The 24702-nt window shown below is 32.0% G+C and overlaps 2 protein-coding genes across 3 annotated transcripts in view; one reads left to right on the forward strand and one right to left on the reverse strand.

Moving 5' to 3' along the window:
* The window catches only part of LOC143197822 (metabotropic glycine receptor), a 578984-nt gene that overhangs the window by 391891 nt on the left and 162391 nt on the right, over positions 1 to 24702 (reverse strand). The gene's annotated exons all lie outside the window — the stretch shown is intronic.
* Positions 20725 to 24702, forward strand: part of Slip1 (SLo interacting protein 1) — a 166226-nt gene continuing 162248 nt past the window's right edge. Inside the window, exon 1 of the mRNA XM_076406601.1 lies at positions 20725 to 20909. Coding sequence (XP_076262716.1) covers positions 20889 to 20909 — 21 coding nt within the window. The 5' untranslated portion in view covers positions 20725 to 20888. The remainder of the gene's footprint in view (positions 20910 to 24702) is intronic.

The raw sequence follows: 24702 nt of genomic DNA on the forward strand, positions 1-24702 counted from the left end.
ATATTTTTCTCAAAATTCAATACATCGATATTTTTTCAGGATTTGCAAACTAGATAAAAACAACGATACCACCTAATTTGTAAGCTAAATTTATGTATATATTAGCATTCTCAGCAATATATATTTGTTTAAATTAGTGTTATAAAGAAAAGTCTTAAACCGACGAAAAATAGCAGTTTTTTCTGAGTATATATATATGGAAAAAGTTCAAAAAAATGTCAGATCTCAGAACGCGTTAATACTTACATATATTATGCAAGTTGTGGCGAAAAAATCGATAGAATCGTCTGTTTTGAGATTAAACTAACTGTTTTTAAGATATCGACAAATATAGAGACAATATGATATTTTTCTCAAAATTCAATACATCGATATTTTTTCAGGATTTGCAAACTAGATAAAAACAACGATACCACCTAATTTGTAAGCTAAATTTATGTATATATTAGCATTCTCAGCAATATATATTTGTTTAAATTAGTGTTATAAAGAAAAGTCTTAAACCGACGAAAAATAGCAGTTTTTTCTGAGTATATATATATGGAAAAAGTTCAAAAAAATGTCAGATCTCAGAACGCGTTAATACTTACATATATTATGCAAGTTGTGGCGAAAAAATCGATAGAATCGTCTGTTTTGAGATTAAACTAACTGTTTTTAAGATATCGACAAATATAGAGACAATATGATATTTTTCGCAAAATTCAATACATCGATATTTTTTCAGGATTTGCAAACTAGATAAAAACAACGATACCACCTAATTTGTAAGCTAAATTTATGTATATATTAGCATTCTCAGCAATATATATTTGTTTAAATTAGTGTTATAAAGAAAAGTCTTAAACCGACGAAAAATAGCAGTTTTTTCTGAGTATATATATATGGAAAAAGTTCAAAAAAATGTCAGATCTCAGAACGCGTTAATACTTACATATATTATGCAAGTTGTGGCGAAAAAATCGATAGAATCGTCTGTTTTGAGATTAAACTAACTGTTTTTAAGATATCGACAAATATAGAGACAATATGACATTTTTCTCAAAATTCAATACATCGATATCTTTTCAGGATTTGCAAACTAGATAAAACAACGATACCACCTAATTTGTAAGCTAAATTTATGTATATATTACCATTTTCAGCAATATATATTTATTTAAACTAGTGTTACAAATAAAAGGCTTAAAACGCTGAAAAATAGCAATTTTTCCTGAGTATATACATGGAAAAAGTTTTAAAAAATGTCAGATCTCAGAACGCATTAATACTTACGTATATTATGCAAATTGTGGCGAAAAAATCGATAAAATCGTTTGTTTTGAGATTAAACTAACTGTTTTTAAGATATCGACAAATATAGAGACTCAAGGTCGCTACATATATATATATATATATATATATATATATATATATATATATATATATATACAAGAAACATGTCACCATTTTCTTGTAGTTCGTGTGCAAACAACTTTTGTTGGATTTGGTTCATCTTGGAACACCCGTACAGTCGACTGCTGCTTACTTTCGGGCTCATACGAATATATCCATGATTCGTCACCTGTCAGGATTTTATAAACGTCTTTCGAAGCACCGCGATTGATTTTCTTAAGCACTTCTTTGCACCAACCGACACGAGCCTTTTTTTTTGAGCGATTGTTAAATCGTGTGGGATCCAACGCGAACATAACTTTCGCACAGCTAAGTGTTCATGTTAAAATCGCATATATATTCGTGGAACTAATGCTTAGGGATGCCTCAATCTCACAATAGGTGACATGACGATCTTGCTTAATCATTTCGCACGCATCATCGATATTTTCTGGCACAACAGCCGATTTTGGACGGCCTTCACGAAACTCGTCGTACAGCGAACTACGACCACGATTGAATTCACTAAACGAGCGATACACGGTGGTTTTTGATGGAGCTTCATTGCCAAAAGTGAAATTAAGTTGATTGATGCACTCTTGTTGTGGTAATCCACGTCGAAAATCGTAAAAAATCATCGCACGAAAATGTTCACGATACAGTTCCATTTTTTGCCAAGACGAAACTTTCAACCAAATATAAAATAAACAAACAGCGTCCGTGTGACAAAATGTTCTGAGTACGTATATCATCAAAAATGTTAAACTTTACGATGGAACCGTCAGATGAACTCATATGACAACAGTGTTGCCAATTCACGAAATATAAATAGTGACCCTCGTATGATATATATGATATAAAATAATTACATCCCAGAATATGTTAAAGATCGTTAAACATCAAAAATGTCACGGGAAGATCGAAAGGACGATAGCAAGAAGACATCATTGCTTTCGGCTCAATCCCAAAATATAAAAGACAACCCTCGTATAAACGCGACTCCTACCTAGTAAATGGTCGTAATAAAATGCGATGAATTTTGACTTTAAATATTCAGTCCATTTAGTTGATCGTGTCTGATATTAATCTTTTTGAGAAATCTTAGTATTTCGTGTCGGTTTTAATGATTTTAATTATTTGGGGATGGAAGAAACACTCCTTCAGGAAGTCTAAATAAGCACTCTAAAGAGAGTTTAATCAAGTTAAACCCTAGATATTAAGGCTCGTTTGTGAGGCGCCTGAATTTCCTTAAATTATCATTGACTTCTTATCTTTTGATTTGCACTGAATTTGTTTTCCCAATGCTCTAGTTTAATTTCGCACCCAAAATTGGTTAGTTTAGATTTGTAAACAGCGAGCTTAATTAATTCTGAGGTATTTTTTCCCCATTTGTTTTCCGATAATATCTTAATCAATACGTTAATTAAAGTTTTGATTAAAAAATATTAGTATTTTATAAAATTAATTACTCGAAAAATAATATATTAACAAATATATGTTATAATATTATTATTACAATAACTAAGCCTAATTTTTATATTAAGAAACAACAAATAACTAAAATAAAGGAAGTAACTTTATAAAAACAAGAGTTTTCCTCATTATTAACTTCGAATAACTGATTTAAGATGAACAAGAATAATATAGGTTACAAACTGGGTAAAAAAGCGGGAAAAATACATGGCAACGAAAGTATTTCCATTAGATCCCTACAGCATAGCTAAGAAAATAACGTGCAAAAAAAAAGAATGTCAACATGCGTCAGATGAAGTCTAAGCAAAGTGCATTCTTGAGTATCTTTAGATGTTTACTGTTGTTTTGCAAGATAGCGCTTGAAATGACTCAAATAAAGACGGCTTTTATGCAATGCATAGTATTATTCAGGTGAAATAGAGATAGGGACATATCTCCATTATATTTCTTTAGCTCCATTCCAAAAAATAAATGAGAAAAATTAACTAAATTTTTGTCAGAGCAAGTCGGTTTGATTATATTGCGTTTATGTACAATATGCATGTATCAATTTTGAAAAACTACTTTATAAAAATTCTAAGTATTTAGTTTGACTGAAATAAGAGTAATTTCTGAAAAAATCAATGAATTTGATAGAAAAATTGACGTTTGAAATAATGTAAATTTAAATTCCTCCTAAAACACTCCAAATATTTGGGTGACGTAGTTGTTTTGTATCGATAGAAGTCTTATTTATACAATATTTTAATAATTTTGGATTATAATGAAGTGCGAGGCTTCCTAATGTAACCCTAATGTTCCCTAAGTTGTATATTTTCATTCCAAGGCAGAAAAAAGTTAAGAGAAAAGAGATTAAATCTTACAAGGAGTGATGAAAATTAACTTAAACATCGGTAATTTATTCATCTGAAGAATATTCTAGTAAATATTTTCTATTTTAATTACTTTTAAATTTAATAAATATAAGTATTATCGTGCTAAATAACATTGTTGATAAAATGTGAGGTTAGGTCTCATTTATGTTGTTTGTTGTTGTATTCGTTTTTTCAGTAACTAACTAATGACGGAAATTATATTTAATATAATGTGATGGGTTTAGTCTTACAAGTGTACATGAAATCAACCTATATTCCTGCAAGAACGGAATACCAACCAGAGAGCAGAAATGAGCTTCTTACCGAACATTCACTGATGTTCACTACTGAACGACCATATATTCTCAAAATATAAAGAACAACGTTAACTAAATACAGAACTTCAACAAGTGTCAATCAAGTTTCATCATCGTTAGGTTACAAAAAGCTAATATCAAATATCGTGCTTCTTGTATACTAATTAGTAAAAAGAAAAAAAAATCAATGTACTAATACACCCAAAAAGGTGTTATTCGCTAGAATAGAGTAAGGCTGTCAGCTTCAGATTACCAAAAACCGAGGGCAACCCTTAACACATTGTTCCAAACATAAACGACATCTGGTGCTAAAATACTGAACCCCTAGGCAGTTGCTTTAATAAAATATCATAATAAATTGCACTTTATTATTGTTTATTAGAAGTTTATTTTCCAGATATTCCACGAATAAATTGATTCCTACACAGTATCGCGGGTTATTTGTTAAATAATCAGTCACACGTTTCAGTCAGATATTCATCCACTAATTCATCATCCTCTAAACCTATCTTGTCAGTTAAAAAGAAGCGAAAAGAAAAAATGACTTCGAATAGAATTCAAAATGATTTCAAAGAAGGAACCTAAATATAACCCAGAATTTGGATTAACCAAGAGTACCGCCTAAAGGAAATAGCATTCCGACACAATTTTATGCCGAGGTTAGATAATCGTGAAGCATTTTTCACCGGTTTTTCCGAAAGCATCTTTTTATTTGTCAAAAATCGCTGCGTTTTATAAATGAAATATTCCAGAAGCAGACGTTGTGTCAGGTTTCCCTTGATTTTACACGATAACCGCATACCAGGGTTTTTGAAATTTACGAAATACTAATCAATCATTTTTACTGATTGTATCAATATCAAGTTGATATAGTGAAGGGTGTTTTTGTGGTATAAAACATAAATAAACTGTAGAAATTTGCGTGAAAACAACTTTATTATACAGTAATTCTTATTTGAAAATCCATTTAGCTTAAAAATCTACATGTAGAAGAGCATATTGCTTAACCGAGATGTTATTCCTAATTGGAATTTAAATAGTAAGTCTTTAGTTATGCTTGATATAGATAACATGTATTTATTCACAGATCCTTTACCTTATCCCATTGAAAAAGAAAATAAGGCAATATAACTTCAATATTGGAATCATCAGAAGTTCTTTAGTCTACATTAGAATATTCAAACATAATTAGAGTGAGCAGAACTATTTTTTTCAATAGAAGTAAATTGATGTATTCGAAAAACTTGTGTTCCTCCATAGATTCTTGTGAAAAAAATCGGTCTGTGCCGTCATCTTCAGGTAATGGAACCAAACAGTACAACACCAAAAAGACCAAGAATTAACTGTATATGTGGTAATAATTTTTGTCAAAGGTTAATTATATATGTATAATAATGAAAGTGTAATTAAAAATAGTGTCAGAGAATTGATGCTAAAATTATATAAATAATAATGGAAGATGTAATTCGTTTATACTTGTGTATGTAACTGAACTCTTCCTAAACGGTTCTGAACGATTCTGATGAAATTTTGTGCATGTGTGTTTTGTACCCCGACCCTATAGGTGGCACTGCGACAGGGCTCCAGGATTTTTTGGAATTATTTTAAACATTTCTCAATTCTAAGAACGTATCACAACAAAATTACTAATGCGATGTTATTATGACCATCTTATATTATTAGTTTATTGCCAAAATAAAGTATTGCATCAACAAAAAATTATTCGGATAGGACAACGTCTGTTGGTTCTTATAAAATGCTAAAATTGACGTAATATGATCACTAAGCTACATCAAATACAATAGGCGTTAATATTCGTGAGACGCTGACGAAGAATACAGATGCATTTCTTTAAAGTTACCGAACACCATTAGTAATAATAATCTTATCTAATTTTTTTTTTCGTAAACAAGCAAAATCAAAGCCGTTATGCGACATTGATAACAACGGAATGAAAAAGGTTAAAATGTGCTAACCTTTACATATATTTTCTACTCGTTCCTTAAGAATCTAAGATTGTCTTTAGCGTTGACATATTAATCAGAAACAGATGCAGTAATATGATGATGAAAAGTAGGATAACATATCAGTAAAATTAATAACACAAACAGGGCGGACCAATAGTATAGATAGCGTATATATAATTTAAATAAAATTACAAAATTAACACAAATACACAGATTACAAACACCATAACGAAGTGGAGGTTCTATCCAGACATCACACATCAGCACCCATACTGAAGTGGTAATGGTTATTTGGTCAGTGACACTAAAATTACCATAGGTTAGGTTCTATGGAGAAAATCAATTTCTCGTAGAAATCTGAGGAATCTGTCTGTATTTTCTCTTGTTAAGTTACATATTTAGTTCTCCGGAATAAAGTTTAGGGTAAATTAGATGGTTCGGTGAATGGAGCTAAACCGAAATGAAACAGTGGTGTTTACATTATGTGACGTTCTTTATTGGCTATATAAAAAATGTGAAAAATACAAATGTTAAAACGAATGGCCGCGGTGTTACCTGGAGACGAGTCTTGGGCAGTCGATGGTGGCACGTCTAAACCAAACGATCGTCGTGTACTGAATGAATGGACATACCCTTCAATAACGTCCCAGATAAACGTCTCGGGGTTGCCAGCTATTCGTTATCGGGTTCTAGTTGGCGCTGCTGGCACCCCGCCCGTGTTCAACATCTGGGATTATATTTCTGGGTATTTTGTAGACCGTTATTCCACGATGTAAAATTCGACATGCCTCAAAGTCGCTACAAAAGTGTTGCGAGTCATCGTCGATACCTCATATTACGTGTCCAACAAGTTGATTCAGCGTGATATCCCCGTAGAACCCAAAACGAGTGTGATTTGGAGTGTTAGTGTGAAGTACTCTTTTTTTGGCCTGGAACCGGGTAGGAATAGGCGAGTTGGACTGGTTATGGGGAGACTACCTCTGGGCTACCCACTAAACCCCACCCAATCAGCTGATCCAATGACCCTAACTGATACTTCTTACTGTTAGTAAGGAGGGTGCCCGTAACCGGTAACACCGTTAAGAGGTACAAGGGCCAGGCAATGACATGGCGTCGTTATCACACCACGCAGCTTGCGGTACATGGGTTAATCGCTCGCCGGAGAAGGTCGAGATAATTTGAAGTTAGAGCACGGCGGGGTAGTGTCGGCTGTGATAGAATAAGGCTACGGAGGGCCGAATGGGTTATTGGCCTAAAATATCGGCCAGCTCGGTAATACATCTATTGTCCGCCGAACTACTCTGAAAGACTATTAGTGCATCCCAATGCACTCGCCAAACAGTTAAATGTACGCGATGACAGTGAAGTGCGTAGGCTCAAACTCAAACTGCCATACAAGCTGATTAATAGACACATAGAGTGAGATTTAATAATCTCTAAAATAAGCTACAATAGTTTTTAGAATAAGTTAGGATATGCTTTAAAATAAGTTAGAATAGTATCTAGAATAAGATTTAGATAATAAGTTGTACAGTAGATCACTTAGTGAAGTAATCTACTACATGTCAGGATAGTTATATTATATAACTGAAGCCATAAAATAATACTTATTGCCCACGGGCAGATTGTTGATATTCTAGGAGATTAATTTAAAAAAAACTTAGTTCTAATCTGGGTAAGTCGTGGACAGTCGTTGAGTATGTGGTAGACTGAAATAGGGGCATGGTGACAAAACTCACAGTGAACAGGCGGGTTTGAAATCATCAAGTGACCATGCGAGAAACGACATGGTGATAAAGGGAATGAACGCGAAGAGAGGAGAAAATCAGCTTTAACTTAAAAGAGCCTGTTGTCGTTGGCCTCCTGGACCCAACGACGTTGAACTTCGTTCTTTGTGAAACAAGAAACGAATAGAAAAAGGTCAGTATGGAAACAAACATCCGTGATGGGAAGGGGAAAGGAGGCTGCCGATTTAACCGCCATATTAGTCTTAATGGATTACATGCTAGATAATAATGAGACTAATTTTAATTATTCGTTAAATGAAAACTAATTAATTCATATATAAATGATATCAATTAACTTCTGGAGTTTATAGGGTATAATTGGGATGACGACTAGCCTTCTAGAATATTTTAGTGTATTTACTAGTTGTTTAAAATATATTATTTCTGCAGGAAATAAAGGTTTTCAGGAAGAAAATAAATTTTTCTCTAATTCCAAATTTTAAATTCTCAACAAAACTCTAGTTGGTACAATATGACCTCAGTTTGCAGTTAGTAAACAATGAACGTTGCCAAGAAAACATCAAAATCATTTATTTTGCGTGTTATTATGAATACTAAAGTGTTTAGTGGTGTGTGGTCCTATAGAAACCGAAAGATTGTTGTTTTATACGAATATCTGAAAGGTATTAAAATCGATATTTCTTCAACAGGCCTATTCTTGTATGCAATTTGTCATCTTAGCTTCCTTATAATTTGTTTTTGCCTTGATTACCAACAAAAACTAGTGTTTTGTGAGTTTTTTCAGGATTTTATTAAATTCTCGCTATATATAATATATTACCAATATTATTATATATACAGCTATATATAATATATTACCAAGTATACAAAAACCATAGAATTGGCAAATAATAAACATTGCCAGGTGCGGATTTTCAAATGCGCATGCGCATAACGAATATATACACGGTTTATTAACAACATTATTAAAATTTTACCTGAATAACGTCTTCAGCAGAAATGTTTGATGTTATATGACAAAAATTACGCTATCTATTGTAAAACTCTCAATTTTCCAGCCAAATAAAAGAACATTTAACATAATTGTTGTTAAAGCTGATTTTTCCTGGCATTTTTCAATACACTAAGCGTTTAGGTTTCAATTATTTTATCAACAGTGCAGTATAACGTTTATCATTAAGTATGACTCAGATTTAAAGCATTTTTAAATGTACTTTGTAATATAACATGTTCTTAACGTATAGTTTATACAGAGTATCTTTGGTAAAATTCACATCTGATGTTTATTTAAAGAAATATGTGGATCTGTAATGATAAACTAACTCGTTACTAACTAACGTCCTCTAATCACTTTTTTATCAAATTAAAAAATCTTCCAAAAGATCTGTATGCTTCCTTAATTATGGAATATATTTTTCCAACGGACACCCTGTATTACACAACTATATTCTATAAAAATAAAAAAAAACATTAATTATTATTTTTAATATATGTCTCGGGACCTCAGATCAGTCTAAATAATGCAAGATTAAAAATATAAATAATTCTTATTAGTTTACATCAAATTCTCTAAAAATAAAAAAAACATTAATAATTATTTTTAATATATGTCTGGAGACCTCAGATCAGTCTAAATAATGCAAGATTAAAAATACAAATAATTCTTTTTAGATTACATCAAATTAATTGCGTCGAAAATGTTTACGACTTAATATTAGTTTATATTGATTGGTTATATATCTTTACTAGATATATATAGTACACAAACAATAATTTGTTGGGCTATCATAACTGTTTCAATAAATGCTTAAGACCATAACATATTTTTAAAAATGTAAATAACAAGATATTTTGGGCTTTTTAACAATGATCGGTGCATGAGAACTAGAAACTTTCCTGATAAAGGGTTGGGGAAAAAGTAATTTCGATTTTCTGTTGTGATGTTTTTTTTTGAATCAAATATATTCGTAAAAGTTTGATATACTAATCAATGATATATGGGTTATTACTATTGGTGACCTTTTGATATTTTTATGGCATTACCATTATTCTGTTAATGTAGAATTTGTGAGATTACTGAACGAAAAACTGAATCAAGTTATTTTCACAAATATATTTTCAGGTCATCTTCAGCAAGATAGTTCTTTAGAGTTCCAGTCTAAGCGGGGCAAGTTCCGGACTATACGGTGGATGCATCAAAACTTCCCAGCTTATCTCAGTTAGTTTTTGTTAAGTATCTAAAGAAGTATTGTTGTGATGGATAACGAAGCCTTTCATATAACCAAATTCTGACAGTTTTTTAAAGGCCTACTTCAATGGTATTAGCTCTTGAGAGTAGAGAGTCATAATCGGAGAAAATTAATGTTTTAATTAGGTTTGGGCAGCTCATGTTAACCAATTTTTTTTCTAATCTCATGAAGCTCTTATCATCAACTTCTTTGAAGTCAAGGTGTGTTTTGCAAACTTTTTAAAGCTCCAAATTATTGTACATGATTGACTGTTCATCGCCCATAATCATACTTTTCAAAAATGAGCAACTTCGTTTAGTTGCTTATATATTTTCTTCAAACTATTGTCCATTAATAGCCAATACTTTTTACCATCTTTCAGGCAATTTACGTATTCAATCTGAAAAGAACGATGAATCTTTCTAATGATGAATCTTCGATGATCAAACTAAGTTGATCGCACCAAATACAGCGCATTAGCTTGGAGCCATGGGTATTCAGCTTTGTCATTGATGTTGATACATGACCAGTTGGTCTCCACGATTTTTTACTGTTTAGATTATCGTAATGGATCTACTTTTCATGACCAGTAACAATAGGATGCAAAGAACATTTCCGATTTTGCCGTTGAAGCAGCGTTTCGCCTCATCACCAAACGCCTTTCAATGTTTCTTGAAATCAGTTCATACAGTATAAAAGGTCCAAGCTTTTGTGAGATCATTCTCATGTCCTTCAAGCTATTGGAAATGGTCTCTTGTGTTACTGCTATTAATTTTGCACGTTTTGCTTGTGTTTTACATGGATCATCATTAACTAATGCCTTCAAATCCTCGCCTTCAATTTGTTTGAATGTCCAGAGCGCTTTTGTCTTCGGTCTCAAATCAGCACTTATAAAACGTTGAAACCAGCATTCACATGTTGAAACCGATGGAGTATCAACCGATGGCATTCGATGACCTTCAACCGCATATTTCTTCAATGCGATTTACTCATTCAGCCATATTTTAAAATTTATTTGTTACATTGTTACTAGTCGTTGTCGACTAACCTACAAATCTAGGTATATATTTTGAAGGGCCCACCGACCCTACCTTAGTCTCTGGTGTAATAATGTTTATGTATTAACACTACAGTTTTTCTATTAAAAGCATCTCGCTACACTATAACACACAAGAACACATGGTTTGACTCTTGTGAGTCTGTGTCCTGTTCTGGTGTTATTCAAGAGTTGTATTACTTCGATATTGGCATAGTTTCAATATTTTGTTTTCAATTTTGGTTTCAATATGCTTATATAATAGCAATTTATTATGTACTGATATTGAGGGTTTTCTTCCAATTAATCAATACTATATATTAACGCTTGTTTTTTATATGTTCCTTTAGGCAAAGTTTTCCATCAAAGCTCATTCCGAGATACTTAGCATTGTTGCTATATGGAATGATATTATTACTTATTGTTGTTGGCCGTTGAGCCGCCTGACTAACTTACTTTCCAGGTCTGGGTCCAATTATTTATATTGTCATTTGCCAGTTGTAATTTTGGTGTGGCCTTTTCACTATGATTTCTGACAGCAAAATTCGCAGTGTCCCCAACAATGGCCACAAAACACTTCCTTGTGGTATTTATTTTAGCTTTTTTTATTATACTCTAAACATTATCGCTGTAATTTAAGATTTCAACAGCTCAGTGTATTGCTCGGATTTTCTGTATCTTATGAACAAGGCTGTCATGCCATACGTTGTCAAAGGCTTGTGTTACATTTATGAAAGGCCTTTTCAATTACATCTGTTATTCTATGCACCTGATCAATCGTGGACTGTTTGTTAACAAACTGAAACTAATGTGTAAGTATTTGTTTTTTCTCTGTATAATAGGCGTTATCCTTTTCAAAAGGTTTTTACAGTGACTTAGATCTATAAGCTTTTATTTAATTTAATTTTCCAGGTTATGGGTTCAACTTGAAGTTGGTTGAAAATCTACCTGATGAGATTTAATACATAGTAACGGCATCTGTTGTCAATCCTTTGAAATTAATTTATAGGCCTGAACATTGAGTGTTGGTGTTATCGAGCGTTTACTGCATTGATATAAATATTGAAAATGTAGCTAAAGGTCACGTGAACCTTTCATTGTAATTTTTTTCCGAAGAATTTACATATTCATACGCATTCGGGACGAACGTGGAATACTAACAATAGACGAAATCCCGAAAGAAAATCGGTAATCTTTGAATAACAACACAATCACATCGGGAGAGTAGCGGTAGTTCATCCTAATCGATTGGAGATCTTTGAATTAATCGAATAGACCGATTTCGGCGAGCGCAAGATTTCTGGTTTGAGGAACAATTTAAATCCTATAAAGTACGGTGTCAGAGGCGCCGAGATATCTCTCCCCGATAAAGAAAAAAAAAGTTAAAAATTGATCGTCGTAAAAAATCTGGGCGATGGTAGTTAACTTAGCGTTATCATAATCCCTCGAAAAGGCTTCCCACGTTGATGTACACAAAGCCCAACTTTCGGCAACGTCGAATTTTCAAGCGATAAGAAAGTTTCAATACTAAAACTGTGGAAAACATAATATGATTTAAAGTTCTCGCGCAAATAACTTCGGAGCATAGATCCCTCGAGTACCCTGACGTATTTAAACCTAAATAACTTGATAGAGTTAAACGAAATAGTAATGAAATCTGTGATTTAACGATATACACACCTGACTTTTTACACAAGATTACCATTATAAAGTTTTGCAAAATCGGGACAAAAATTAACCTTTAAGATAAACACTTCTGAAAGTTGAGTTCGGTTTATTTTTCTACAAATTACTGTCCCGAACTTATTACGAGTGAGTTGTCAGGGGGATGCTGACTATATTTGCAAAACTATTCCACAGTGGCGTCTGACAAAATAGCCACTATTAAACTATATATATATATATATATATATATATATATATATATATATATATATATATATATATATATATATATATATATATATCACTAGTTATCACTAGTTACGCATTTTGTCCATATTTCCGGAGGTTCTTTGATGCCGGTATCGAAGAATTCTCCTTGGGCAACTCGGACAGCTATATGCGCACGAACTCCTCTACCTCGTCGTCAGTGTTGAATCTTTGACCTCCAAGGGCTTCTTTCAGTGGTCCAATCATGTGGTAGTCACTGTAGAATTTTGTACAGGAGAGATTTTATAGAGAGGAAGCCTGCTGGCCCGGTTGATAAGCGGAAACAGCAAATCAACAATACCTTGACCTTTAGGGAGGGACCTTTGAATGTGGGAATTCCACCTAAACTTGCCATCGAAGACAAGACCAAGATAGATGGCTTCTTCTGACCATATATATATATATATATATATATATATATATATATATATATATATATATATATATATATATATATATATATACGTTTTCAACCGACGTGAAAGACTGGAAGCGGTCTTCTTGGACCTAACCAAAGTCTTTGACAAGGTTTGGCATGAAGGCTTAGTAGCGAAAAGCATCCAATTAGGTCTACTTGATGACTTAACAGCTCTTATCAAATCATTTATGTCAGGACGATCGTTTCAGGTGAAGATTAAAGGATTCCAGGAGTTCCACAAGGCCTGGCACCCGCTATATTTAATATTTTCTTTCAGATATCCCTAAGAGACCACAAGTTGAGGCAGCTTTTTACGCAGACGACACTGCTTCTTCAAGAGTAGTCCCGCACATCCGAAGTAAACTGCAAAAACAACTCGATGAGACGGTCCAGTTGTTACATTTCTGGAGGTTGCGGGCCAACCCGCAGAAAACCCAGGCCATCTTCTTCCACAAGAGGCGTTTTGCACCGAGCATTTCGAGTCTTAAAATCGCGAACGCCGAAATACCATGGTCAGAAGAAGCCATCTATCTCGGTCTTGTCTTCGATGGCGAGTTTAGGTGGAATTCCCACATCCAAAGGTCCCTCCCTAAAGGTCAAGGTATTGTTAATTTGCTGTTCCAGCTTATCAACCGGGCCAGCAGGCTTCCTCTCTCTATAAAATCTCTCCTGTACAAAATTCCAAAACAAGATTCTCAGTAGAATAATCAATACCCCCTGGTTCGTCAGGAACAATCAAATTCATTGAAAAACAGACGTCCCCCAAGTTCACGATTTTATATCCGAGGTCTACTCGAGATATTTCTCCACTCTTCGTCTCTCGGATATTTTAGACCAATAACTCATTCGGCCTCTTTCTTCGTGGCCTTATTCTATCACAGCTGACACTTCCCCGTCATGCTCTAACTACAAATTGTCTCGACCTTCCTCGGCGAGCGATTAACTCATGTACCGCAAGCTGCGTGGTGTGATAATGACGCCACGTCCTTGCCTGGCTCTTGTTCCTCTTAACGGTGTTACCGGTTACGGCCACCCTCCTTACTAACAGTAAGAAGTATCAGTTAAGGTCATTGGATCAGCTGATAGGGTGGGGTTTAGTGAGAAGCCCAGAGGCAGTCTCCACATAACCAGTCCAACTCGCTTATTCCTGTGGATCTTCCCAACCAGGTATCCGTAAGAGGATTCCCCTACCCGGTTCCAGGCAAAAAAAAAAATTACAGAATTTGCAACACTATGCCACAATGGCGTGTGACAAACTAGTCACTGTTGAACTGGTAAAACTCCTTTTGATTCAACACAATTTCAACTGCGGTTAATGTTAAAACCGATGTTATATATATTTGTTTATCATTTTCTTATAATTCCGATAAATACGTAATCTTTAAATTCTCGCGAAGATCTTTTTTAACCATTATTATCGCTTATTCCTCATAAACCGAACATGTGGTGAATCCAACAGATATTTACTAATTAGACTAATTAATAGCCGTCTAAAAGATTGATAACTTTTTAATGAACGCTTAGTGAATTTTATTTGTTTTTATGTAGCTCTGATGCTTCGCAATTATAACACTATTTCGTTTAATAAAAATAACAATAGATTGGCAAGTTATGAGCATATTGGAGTTAAAAAGTCATTCATTGTATATAGACTAGACTTTATTGTATATATTGTATATATGTAGAGTACCGTTTTAAATAAGTGGTAATCAAAAGATGCTATGCCTGGTAAGTACGGTGGATTTGCCAGCAATTCCTATTCGAGCTGTAACAGTATTCCTCTGTCCGTTATTCGCTTTTGTTGATCCCTTTTGCATAAATCTGTTCAATTGACGTCCGTAGACATCTACAGTATCAATCTTATTTGGTTTTATCACTTCGTAATACGCCACATATTGCTGATGCCATCATATACACAGCAAGGCGGTATGAATTATATCCATTGGAATTATCGTAGTATATCCATTCATCTATCTCCAGTCAGTTTTCTCCAGTTTATATTTTCAAATAAATCTTGGGTTTCATTGTTGTCACTGACATGAAAATAATTACATTTAAATTGTTGAAACCGAAACCGAAAACAGGGATATGATGGAACAGCATCATCATAAGTTTATAAAAATGTTTGACGAACTTCAACGGCAGATTTCCTCAAATCAAACAACAAAAGTAATATAAAAACTCAATAATAACTAGATAAAAATTAAAAAAGCAGAAAAATTTCCACAGGAAAAAACAATAAATTTGGAGGAGAAAATTGTAGTCAAATTATTGGTTTAAGAGAAATTATTTATGATTAAACTTTATTCAAAAAGTTATAAGTTCTCATCCAGCAATCAATGAAGATGATTCAGATAAAAGGGTAATGATCTAACAGAAGAACGTATCGAAAAAAACAAAAAAATGCGTTTGATGAAATTTAATGTATGACGTCGAATGCGTAGTCTATCCAATAAAACAGCGAATGTCCGTTAGCACTTCGCAATGTTGCCGCATTAACAAAGAATTTTGGTTTACCACTAATAATTTGAATAATTTTCTAGACATTTGACAACAGCGTCAGTCAGCACCAACATAAATCGAACTGTGTAGACTGATTCTCATTTAATTCAAATCCGAAGTGGATTTTTCCTTCTCACTCTGACCTAGTTAAAAAGAGACAGAATGCTGTCTGATGCCATACTGGTGAACCATGTTGCCAAATGTCTGTAAAATTCTTCGGAAAAATAGTGGTAATAATTAGAGTAGTATTTTAGTCAACCAAAAGTCAAATTTGAGTTGGCAACGTCGCAATTCGTCTGTTTTATTGGACGGGAGCTAAATATTAATATTCTTAAACTGGGCGATATTGTAAAGGTAAATAACGAAGTGGCGAATCAAAAATATTCTAATTATAAACCATAATTATATTTAATTAAAACGTTCTGTCTGAATTAAACGCAATATAAAACGCTATTTGTTTTAGAAAATGAATTACCAGTCATGTGTGAATTTTTTCGTCCAAAACACACGAGTTAATTATATTTTCAAATTAAGGAAAGTCGAAAAACAAAAGTCCCCAATTAGCATACGATGTCCGGCACTCCGAGACTATTTTGATGAAAATCCGAGATTGAAATAAGCAAATTTACTCCACCTGCGCCTCTGAATATTAAAAGTTAGCCAGCTATACGGCCCAGCCTGCTTGGATCAGGAATAAAACCCTTCATTATCTCATATTGTTGGACGTTGCTTAGAATTGGATCTTTGAAATAACTAGTAGATTCGATGTCATAGAGGACGGCGAATTTCCGTTAGGACAAGACTGAAAAATATCAAAAGCCACTCCGTTGATTCGCTCGGCTCGACTAAATGAACAATCTCTCTTAATTTTAACTGCATGGAGTGCAATCCCCGTTTAAATTTCATATTTTTCGTCAATATCGCTAATCAGCTTTAATTCTTCGGCGTCTTCTTGTTATTGTCGTTTTCGGTAGCTTCGGTTTTTAAATTGTAAATAACTAGATCATAATTGGGTGTACGGAAATCCAATATAATGGCACCCGTTAATTAATATACATGTTTAGCGACACAATTAATTAATTAATTCCTTTATTAAGCAATTATAATTGATGCTCTCGCTTAGAATAATATCGAGAATTAATAATATGGTGTCATTGCTACGTTCCCAAGGCATTAAAATCAAGGGATCGACAATTAGTATCATATCAGTTATGTGTTATTTTTTATTTACATTCTCTCAACGAACTATTGAGACCTAAAATAAAGTAAACTTAAGCCGGCTTGGTGGCGCAGTGGTAAAGGCGATACGACGGTCCTCCTACTGTTGCGATAGCCGCGGGTTCGAATCCCGCTAGGGCATGGTCGTAAATTTATGTTTGTGACTGTTTAAAATTTGTGATTCTCCTAGGCAAGAGTGTAAAATCCGACAAGGAATATGATCCCCGTCACGCCAGTAACCAGACCGGGTAAGACCGGATGTCTTGTGGAATGATTTCTAAAGTTGGTCACTCGCCAGTCGGTAGGCTTAATGCTGAGGACCGTGGTTCGAATCTCACGTTAAACAGTAGGTAGGTTAAACTTTAGGTCCAGTCCAGATAAACCCATAGTTGGTAAAAGGAGACTTTAAAATATATTTAAAAAAACCTAAGATGCTTATTGTTTATTTCATGGAGTCTTGGGAACCGAAAATTTTAACCGAAGCTGGATCAAGTGAATATAGTAGCCATTCAATGATGGTTGTTGAGTTTTTGATCAAGTAAAATTTCGATCCAAAAATCTGGCCTAATTCTATTAATTTCATTGATTTCCAGTCATCATTTCCCCACTTTGTCGGCGTTAAATTCAGTTGACGACCTACTCCAGGTTGATTACCGCTCATATGTACGTGTTTTTGATAAACTCGATTTACATCAAGCCTTCTGCAACCGTTTTAGCAATTCTGTAAACGAAATATCTATTTTTAATGCATATTTTAACAAAAATCCTTTGTTCAAAGCCCTGTGGCTGCTCAGCTCTCTATTTAATATTAACAAAAATATTTACTTTGATGCTTCGACTCCTAATATTTACGGTTGATTTACATAGAGTTGACGCCACAAATAGACCACATGGGGGAAAAAGATCATTTTTAAAAGAGTTTTTTCTTTTTTTGATAAAAAAATATTAGAATATCATAGAATAGTTGTTCATAATTAATAATCTGTGTTTGGTGGAGAAGGTTTGGTTGTTGTTTGGAATCTGAAGGATTGTTAAGGTAAGCTGAAATGGTTTATGATACAGTGGAAATGTTTCCATGTAACGAACTACATCATCATATTATACAGCGACTGAGTGAATGATGAATAAGTCGTGAAAGAATGAATTAATTCAAACTATATTCAATTTTGTCATAATTTAATATATCTGCCATCCGAAAGATGGCTGAAGATAATTTATAACAATGAAGTATAGTTAGGCTTTTTGGAGGAGAATTAATGAAAATATTGAGTACCTTCCGCTATGTTTACTTCAATAAGAACTAAAAATTGAAAGCTAAATTAAATCTATTTTTAATTAATTTAATCAATGAAAATATTGGCCGCTTACAATACTCAAAGATTTGAGAGAGGAACTCCATATCGTCACTAGCAATTTTACTAAATATTAATAAATTATTTTCAATATATGTCCATAAACTTTAAAAAAAACCTAAAATAAAAATTGAACTTAGGTTTTTTTTTTAAATATATTTAAAAAAAACCTAAGATGCTTATTATTTATTTCATGAACTCTTGGGAACCGAAAATTTTAACCGAAGCTGGATCAGGTGAATATAGTAGCCATTCAATGATGGTGGTTGAGTTTTTGATCAAGTAAAATTTCGGTCCACAAATCTGGCCTAATTCTATCAATTTCATTGATTTCCAGTCATCATTTCCCCCACTTTGTCGGCGTTAAATTCAGTTGACGGCCTACTCCAGGTTGATTACCACTCATATGTACGTGTTTTTGATAAACTCGATTTACATCAAGCCTTCTGCAACCGTTTTAGCAATTCTGTAAACGAAATATCTATTTTTAATGCATATTTTAACAAAAATCCTTTGTTCAAAGCCCTGTGGTTGCTCGGCTCTCTATTTAATATTAAAAAAATATTTACTTTGATGCTTCGACTCCTAATATTTACGGTTGATTTACATAGAGTTGACGTCACAAGTAGACAACATGGGGGAAAAAAATCTTTTTTTAAAAGAGTTTTTTCTTTTTTTGATAAAAAATATTAGAATATCGTAGAATAGTTGTTCATAATTAATAATCTGTGTTTGGAGGAGAAGGTTTGGTTGTTGTTTGGAGTCTGAAGGATTGTTAAGGTAAGCTGAAATGGTTTATGATACAGTGGAAATGTTTCCATGTAACGAACTACCTCATCATATTATACAGCGACTGAGTGAATGATGAATAAGTCGTGAAAGAATGAATTAATTCAAACTATATTCAATTTTGTCATAATTTAATATATCTGCCATCCGAAAGATGGCTGAAGATAATTTATAACAATGAAGTATTGTTAGGCTTTTTGGAGGAGAACTAACGAAAATATTGAGTACCTTCCGCTATGTTTACTTCAATAAGAACTAAAAATTGAAAGCTAAATTAAATCTGTTTTTGATTAATTTAATCAATGAAAATATTGGCCGCTTACAATATTCAAAGATTTGAGAGAGGAACTCCATATCGTCACTAGCAATTTTACTAAATATTAATAAATTAATTTCAATATATGTTCATAAACTTTTAAAAAAAACCTAAAATAAAAATTGAACACTTTTTAATTTTTCAATCACTTTATGTAAATAATCATCTATCCTTTTATTATTATTATTAGAGATTTGCATGCACTTTGATCAGCGATATCTTTTAGTGAAAATGAGAAGTAAACAAGTTTTAAAGAACGTAACCTAACAGTTTTCGGTGGTTTATTGTGAGTGGTGATGAGATGAGAGTGGATATACTTGGACAATTATCAAGTGTAGAAGATTTTAGGTTAGGCCAGCATCAACAAGGATTTGAATGTTACGATATGCTAAAATCGGATAAAACTGTCACTGCAGCTGTCTACTGACATCAATGGAACAAATTGAACCACATGTTGTTGGACTAGCAATAACAAGAGATATAAAGAAAGTCATTATTCTCCAGCACGACCATGCAAGAGTTCTGAAAGATACACTGTTGTGGCGCGAATGAGAAGTTCTGCCATACTCAGCGTACTCACCAGACATAGCGCCTTCTGAGTACAACAGCACAGTTGACACGAAATACTCAAGAAACGCGAAAATGAATCGATGATCGGATTGTTACCAAACCAAGTTCAACACCATCTCGTCAGAGATATTTAAGAAAGCAGTTTTTAAAAAATGATCAGAATACATGCAAACACCTAATAGTTTATTTATTGATTTTTCTAATTGACGCATATTCCTGATATATTTTCCTATCTAAATTATGTAACATATTAAATTAATAATGTAACTTATTAATTATTAAAACAAACACTATTAATAAACTTCTATTTTAAAATTTGATGTTTCTTAGTTTTATATTATGACTAATAACTAATTTAAACCTAACATTGCACATGCTACTTGATTTTTTTAATAAACAACAATATCAGTTATATTGAATTAATTTTATTTGCATACTATCTTAATTTTAATTGTAATCGAAAATAATGTACACAATTTAGAAAAATGCAGATGTTAAAAATAATTTTTCAGACTCAAAAACCGATTTAGTAAGTTCATAGTGTCTGTCGTGACAGAAGTTCTGACTGCAATAATAGTTCTTCTGACGGTTAAGTTGGCGTTGCTTCGTCTCTAACAGGCATAAAGGATAGCCAGTCTTGGTTCAGCGTCCGCGGCGAGCGGATGGCAATGCAATCTGTCGGGAGAGTCGCGTAAAGAACTTCGCGTCCACTCACATTGTGAACTTATTTTTACAAAGTTTAAAAGCTTTGTGGTGTTTATTAACTATATGTACTCCGGCATCGCATTTTATACATGGATTTTATTATTCTTAAGGTAAGACACACGAAAGTTTAATGACGTTTGCTGTTTTTAGTTTGACAAAAGTTTTTTAAGGTTTCGTTCTTAAATTCTTTGGGTTTATTACTATTAAGATTCGGTCAATTTTTAGTGAGTATTAAGATTATATTGCACTCACTGCTCTTCGAGACGCAAATTTGCCCGAAACTTTCGCTGACAGATATAAGAAGTCATTGTATTTAAATTTGATAACTAACTGCACTAAAACGTGTTCGAAATTTGATAAACAATTTCATACAATGGCTTTAAATTTCGTTTCAGCCATAACAAAACGTTGGAGCGATCGGTTTTTTTTTGTTTTTGTAGGTTTCTTATCGTGATATACTTATAATTATTGTCCCATGAGGCATTTTATGAGCCGTCCTTGTCCGTAAAATATACAGAGGGTTTATCTTATAGATATAAAGGATGTGGTAAATTGAGTGGACAAAAAAACGCTTCTCGATACAAACGCGTGAATAGAGTTGTTAAATATGCTATTTTGTACAATGTTTGGAATTGAAAAACTACCTGAGATGGAATGTTACACGCTTATAAACGGCTTGTGTCTCTAAACCAAATATTTTGCATTCTCTTTTATATATTTGTTTATTCGGATGTCATATAAACTTATCATTTTTGTAATAATACTTATTTCTTAGAGCAAAAAATACACGACTTTTAATTTTAAATATTTTACACTATATTTATTGTTATCATGTAACATAAATTAGAGTTAGAGCTTCTTTAATTTGTTCTCATTTATAAATATCAACAATGAACATATTTGCTAGATGTGTTCTTTATAATAATTAATTTAAAAACAGTTTGGTACAGAATTAAATGACACTTATTTATTTTAAACAAGTTAATAATTAATAATTTTACATAAATTAAATTTAGAGAATCTTTTCTTTGCTATTATTTCTAACGTTATTTCTAACCACTAATTAATTGAGGAAGGATTAAATAACTTATTTCTTTGAGCAAAGGAAACATGGTTTTTGTTAAAAGCCAAAATAGTTCACACTGTATTTATTATTATTATTATCATTATTTTACATAAATTATAGTTACATAAAGTTATATTATGTTGTTTCTCACCATTAATAATACATTTTGTTTACTCTATTTATTTATATATTAAGGTATAAAATATATAATTATATATATTTTAAGATAATTAATTATAGGTAATTAATTGAATGGTAGTTTGTTACAGAATTATATTGGACAAAAATATAGTTTTTCATAAAGGCCAACATATTTTACACTGTATTTATTATTATTATTATTATTTTATATAAATTATATTTAGAGTATGTTTAATTTGCTATTCTTTATAACGCTTGCTATATCTTATATCTATTAATACTAATCATGTTATTTATTTGATATATTTTTTAAAGAAAATTAAGTATAGGTAATGAATTGAGGTACAGTTTGTTACAGAATTAAATAATACTTACTTATTTAGACAAAAAATGTAGTTTTTCTTAAAGATTAAAATATTTTACACTAGTTAGTATGTTATAACTAGTTAGTATATATTTAATTTGCATTTAAATATAACGTAATTTCCAATTAATCTTAATAATCAACTGTATTTATTTTTTTTAGATAATTAACTAGGACAAAAACAACAAAATTAGTTTTTCTCTATAAATTCCGTTATTTAATAGTAATTTTAGATATTTATTAATTCTTCTTAGACCGAAATATTTATTGAAAATCTCTTTTCTATATATTATATTCAATTATATATTTTATATACTAAAAAAAACTACTTAAGTTATAATATATACTTTTTATAACAAGTGTGTATGTTTAAACAAACGAAAACTAAAATACTTTAATATATACTGATATTAAACAATTTTCTATTAAATATTTTCTAGTATTTTATAATTTGATTTATTTTAATGGATATATTTATATTAATATTATTTTTTTGCTACTGGGAAAAACGTTAATAATTATCTAATTCACATTTCTCTGTAATTAGTGATATTTAATTGAAGAACAGTTTATTACTGTATAATTTACGTATTTACATTTAACACTGAAATAGTTGGTGGTAAAAATATCTCTTTGTCTTTTATTGCAATGCTATATATTATATTCAAACTTTTAATAGTTTATAATATATGAAATGTATTATTTATAACAAACCAAACCTAAAATATACTAATATTTACTGGTGTTACATAAATTAGTACCAAATATTTTCTATAGTTTTATAACTTGATTTATATTTTACTAGATTTGTCCAGGTTTAATTAAGTGCTCAAAAGTTTTTTATATATAAAAATTAATATTTATATATAGATATTGTAGATTCATTAAAGCACTTTGTTAACGGATGAAAAATATTATATGTACTTTCCATGAATTTTTAAGAAAGATATAGTATAGTTTCGTCATATATCATCAAACCAAATCTATAATATATGAATGCATTTCAATGTTATATAAATTAAGAGATATTTAAGATGTTAAGATGTCTAAAACGTATCCTTTTTCTTTGAGGAATTAGGTCAAATATTATTAAAGAAGTTAAATGAAAGGAAAAAGAAAATGTATCGAGACCAATGGGTGAGTAAGGTTGTAAAATATGCGTTTTTTCGGTAAAATTTCCCAACTTTCCTTCATATTCGCCAAATGTTGCATACCTATTGAAGGGACATTTTTTCACTAGGGTTTTTTTATTTTAAAATTAAAATTTTTGTTTGTATATAAACTATTTCCTAGTTATTTATTTTAGAGTATATTTATGAATGGTTAACACATGTTTCTCACTGTTCATAAAGTAACATTTTCTATGCTTTCTCTCTAACGGCCATATTGTGCTAAAACGTGCTAAAGGGCAAGGTCACACAAGCCACGAGTGATGACAAGTAGATGATTTCTTTGGTGCGTGTCTGTTACTAAAATCAGACGGTCCCAAATCTGTAACAGCAGTTTGCAGTTTGATCTCGTTAAGCACGTAATATAACAATGTGTTTAACTCGTATTTTAAAACATATTTTGTACCAGTTAAAACCTAACATCAAGATAATTATCAACTTAATACGATTTTTTGCTATATCAAGCTGTTAATATATTAACATTACGATGATATTAACAGTTATTTCTCCTGATTTTGACAGAATCGGGTCAACTAGTACCGCGAATGTTAAATGAAGGGTAAAGTGTCACCAGCAATATGTGAAAAAAGAATTACGTTGCGGTTTTTTGCTTCTTACAAAGTCGTTGTGTTCGTTTCAATACGGTAGGGGGTTATATTTAAGCATAATTGCATATTTTTCAGATTATATTTTAAACGATTAGTAACGTTACTTTTGTAACATATACACAGACAATTCAACCTGGAAAAAAGGGTTGTAGCAAATTAAGTAGACAAAGAGCGGTTCCCCATTCTGGATGCGTGAATGGAGTTGTAAAATATGGGTGTTTTTAGGTGCTTTTGTACTGCGGATGAGTACGCAAGCTTTTAAGTGCTTCCGAACAAAATACATATTTAAATAGGTTATTCAAAATCAGTTCGTAGCCCCGAAAAAAAAAACACGGTCTTCATGGAATTATTCTCTGATACAGATAAAACTTAATTTTACATATTGTGTAACTAGATTGACAAAAAAATCTTTACGGTATTATATCAGTTCAACAAAATTTCATCATAATAATTCTAAAAACTTTATAGAGAGGTTAATAAGAAAAAAGTCATCGCCGTTTGATATTTAGTAATGGTGGGAAGTATCGAATGAAAATTAATATCGACTATTTAGCG

This window comes from Rhynchophorus ferrugineus, unplaced genomic scaffold (assembly GCF_030347505.1).
Source record: "Rhynchophorus ferrugineus isolate W39M unplaced genomic scaffold, kcgeb_rfMv2 rfM5, whole genome shotgun sequence".
Classification (NCBI taxonomy): domain Eukaryota; kingdom Metazoa; phylum Arthropoda; class Insecta; order Coleoptera; family Curculionidae; genus Rhynchophorus; species Rhynchophorus ferrugineus.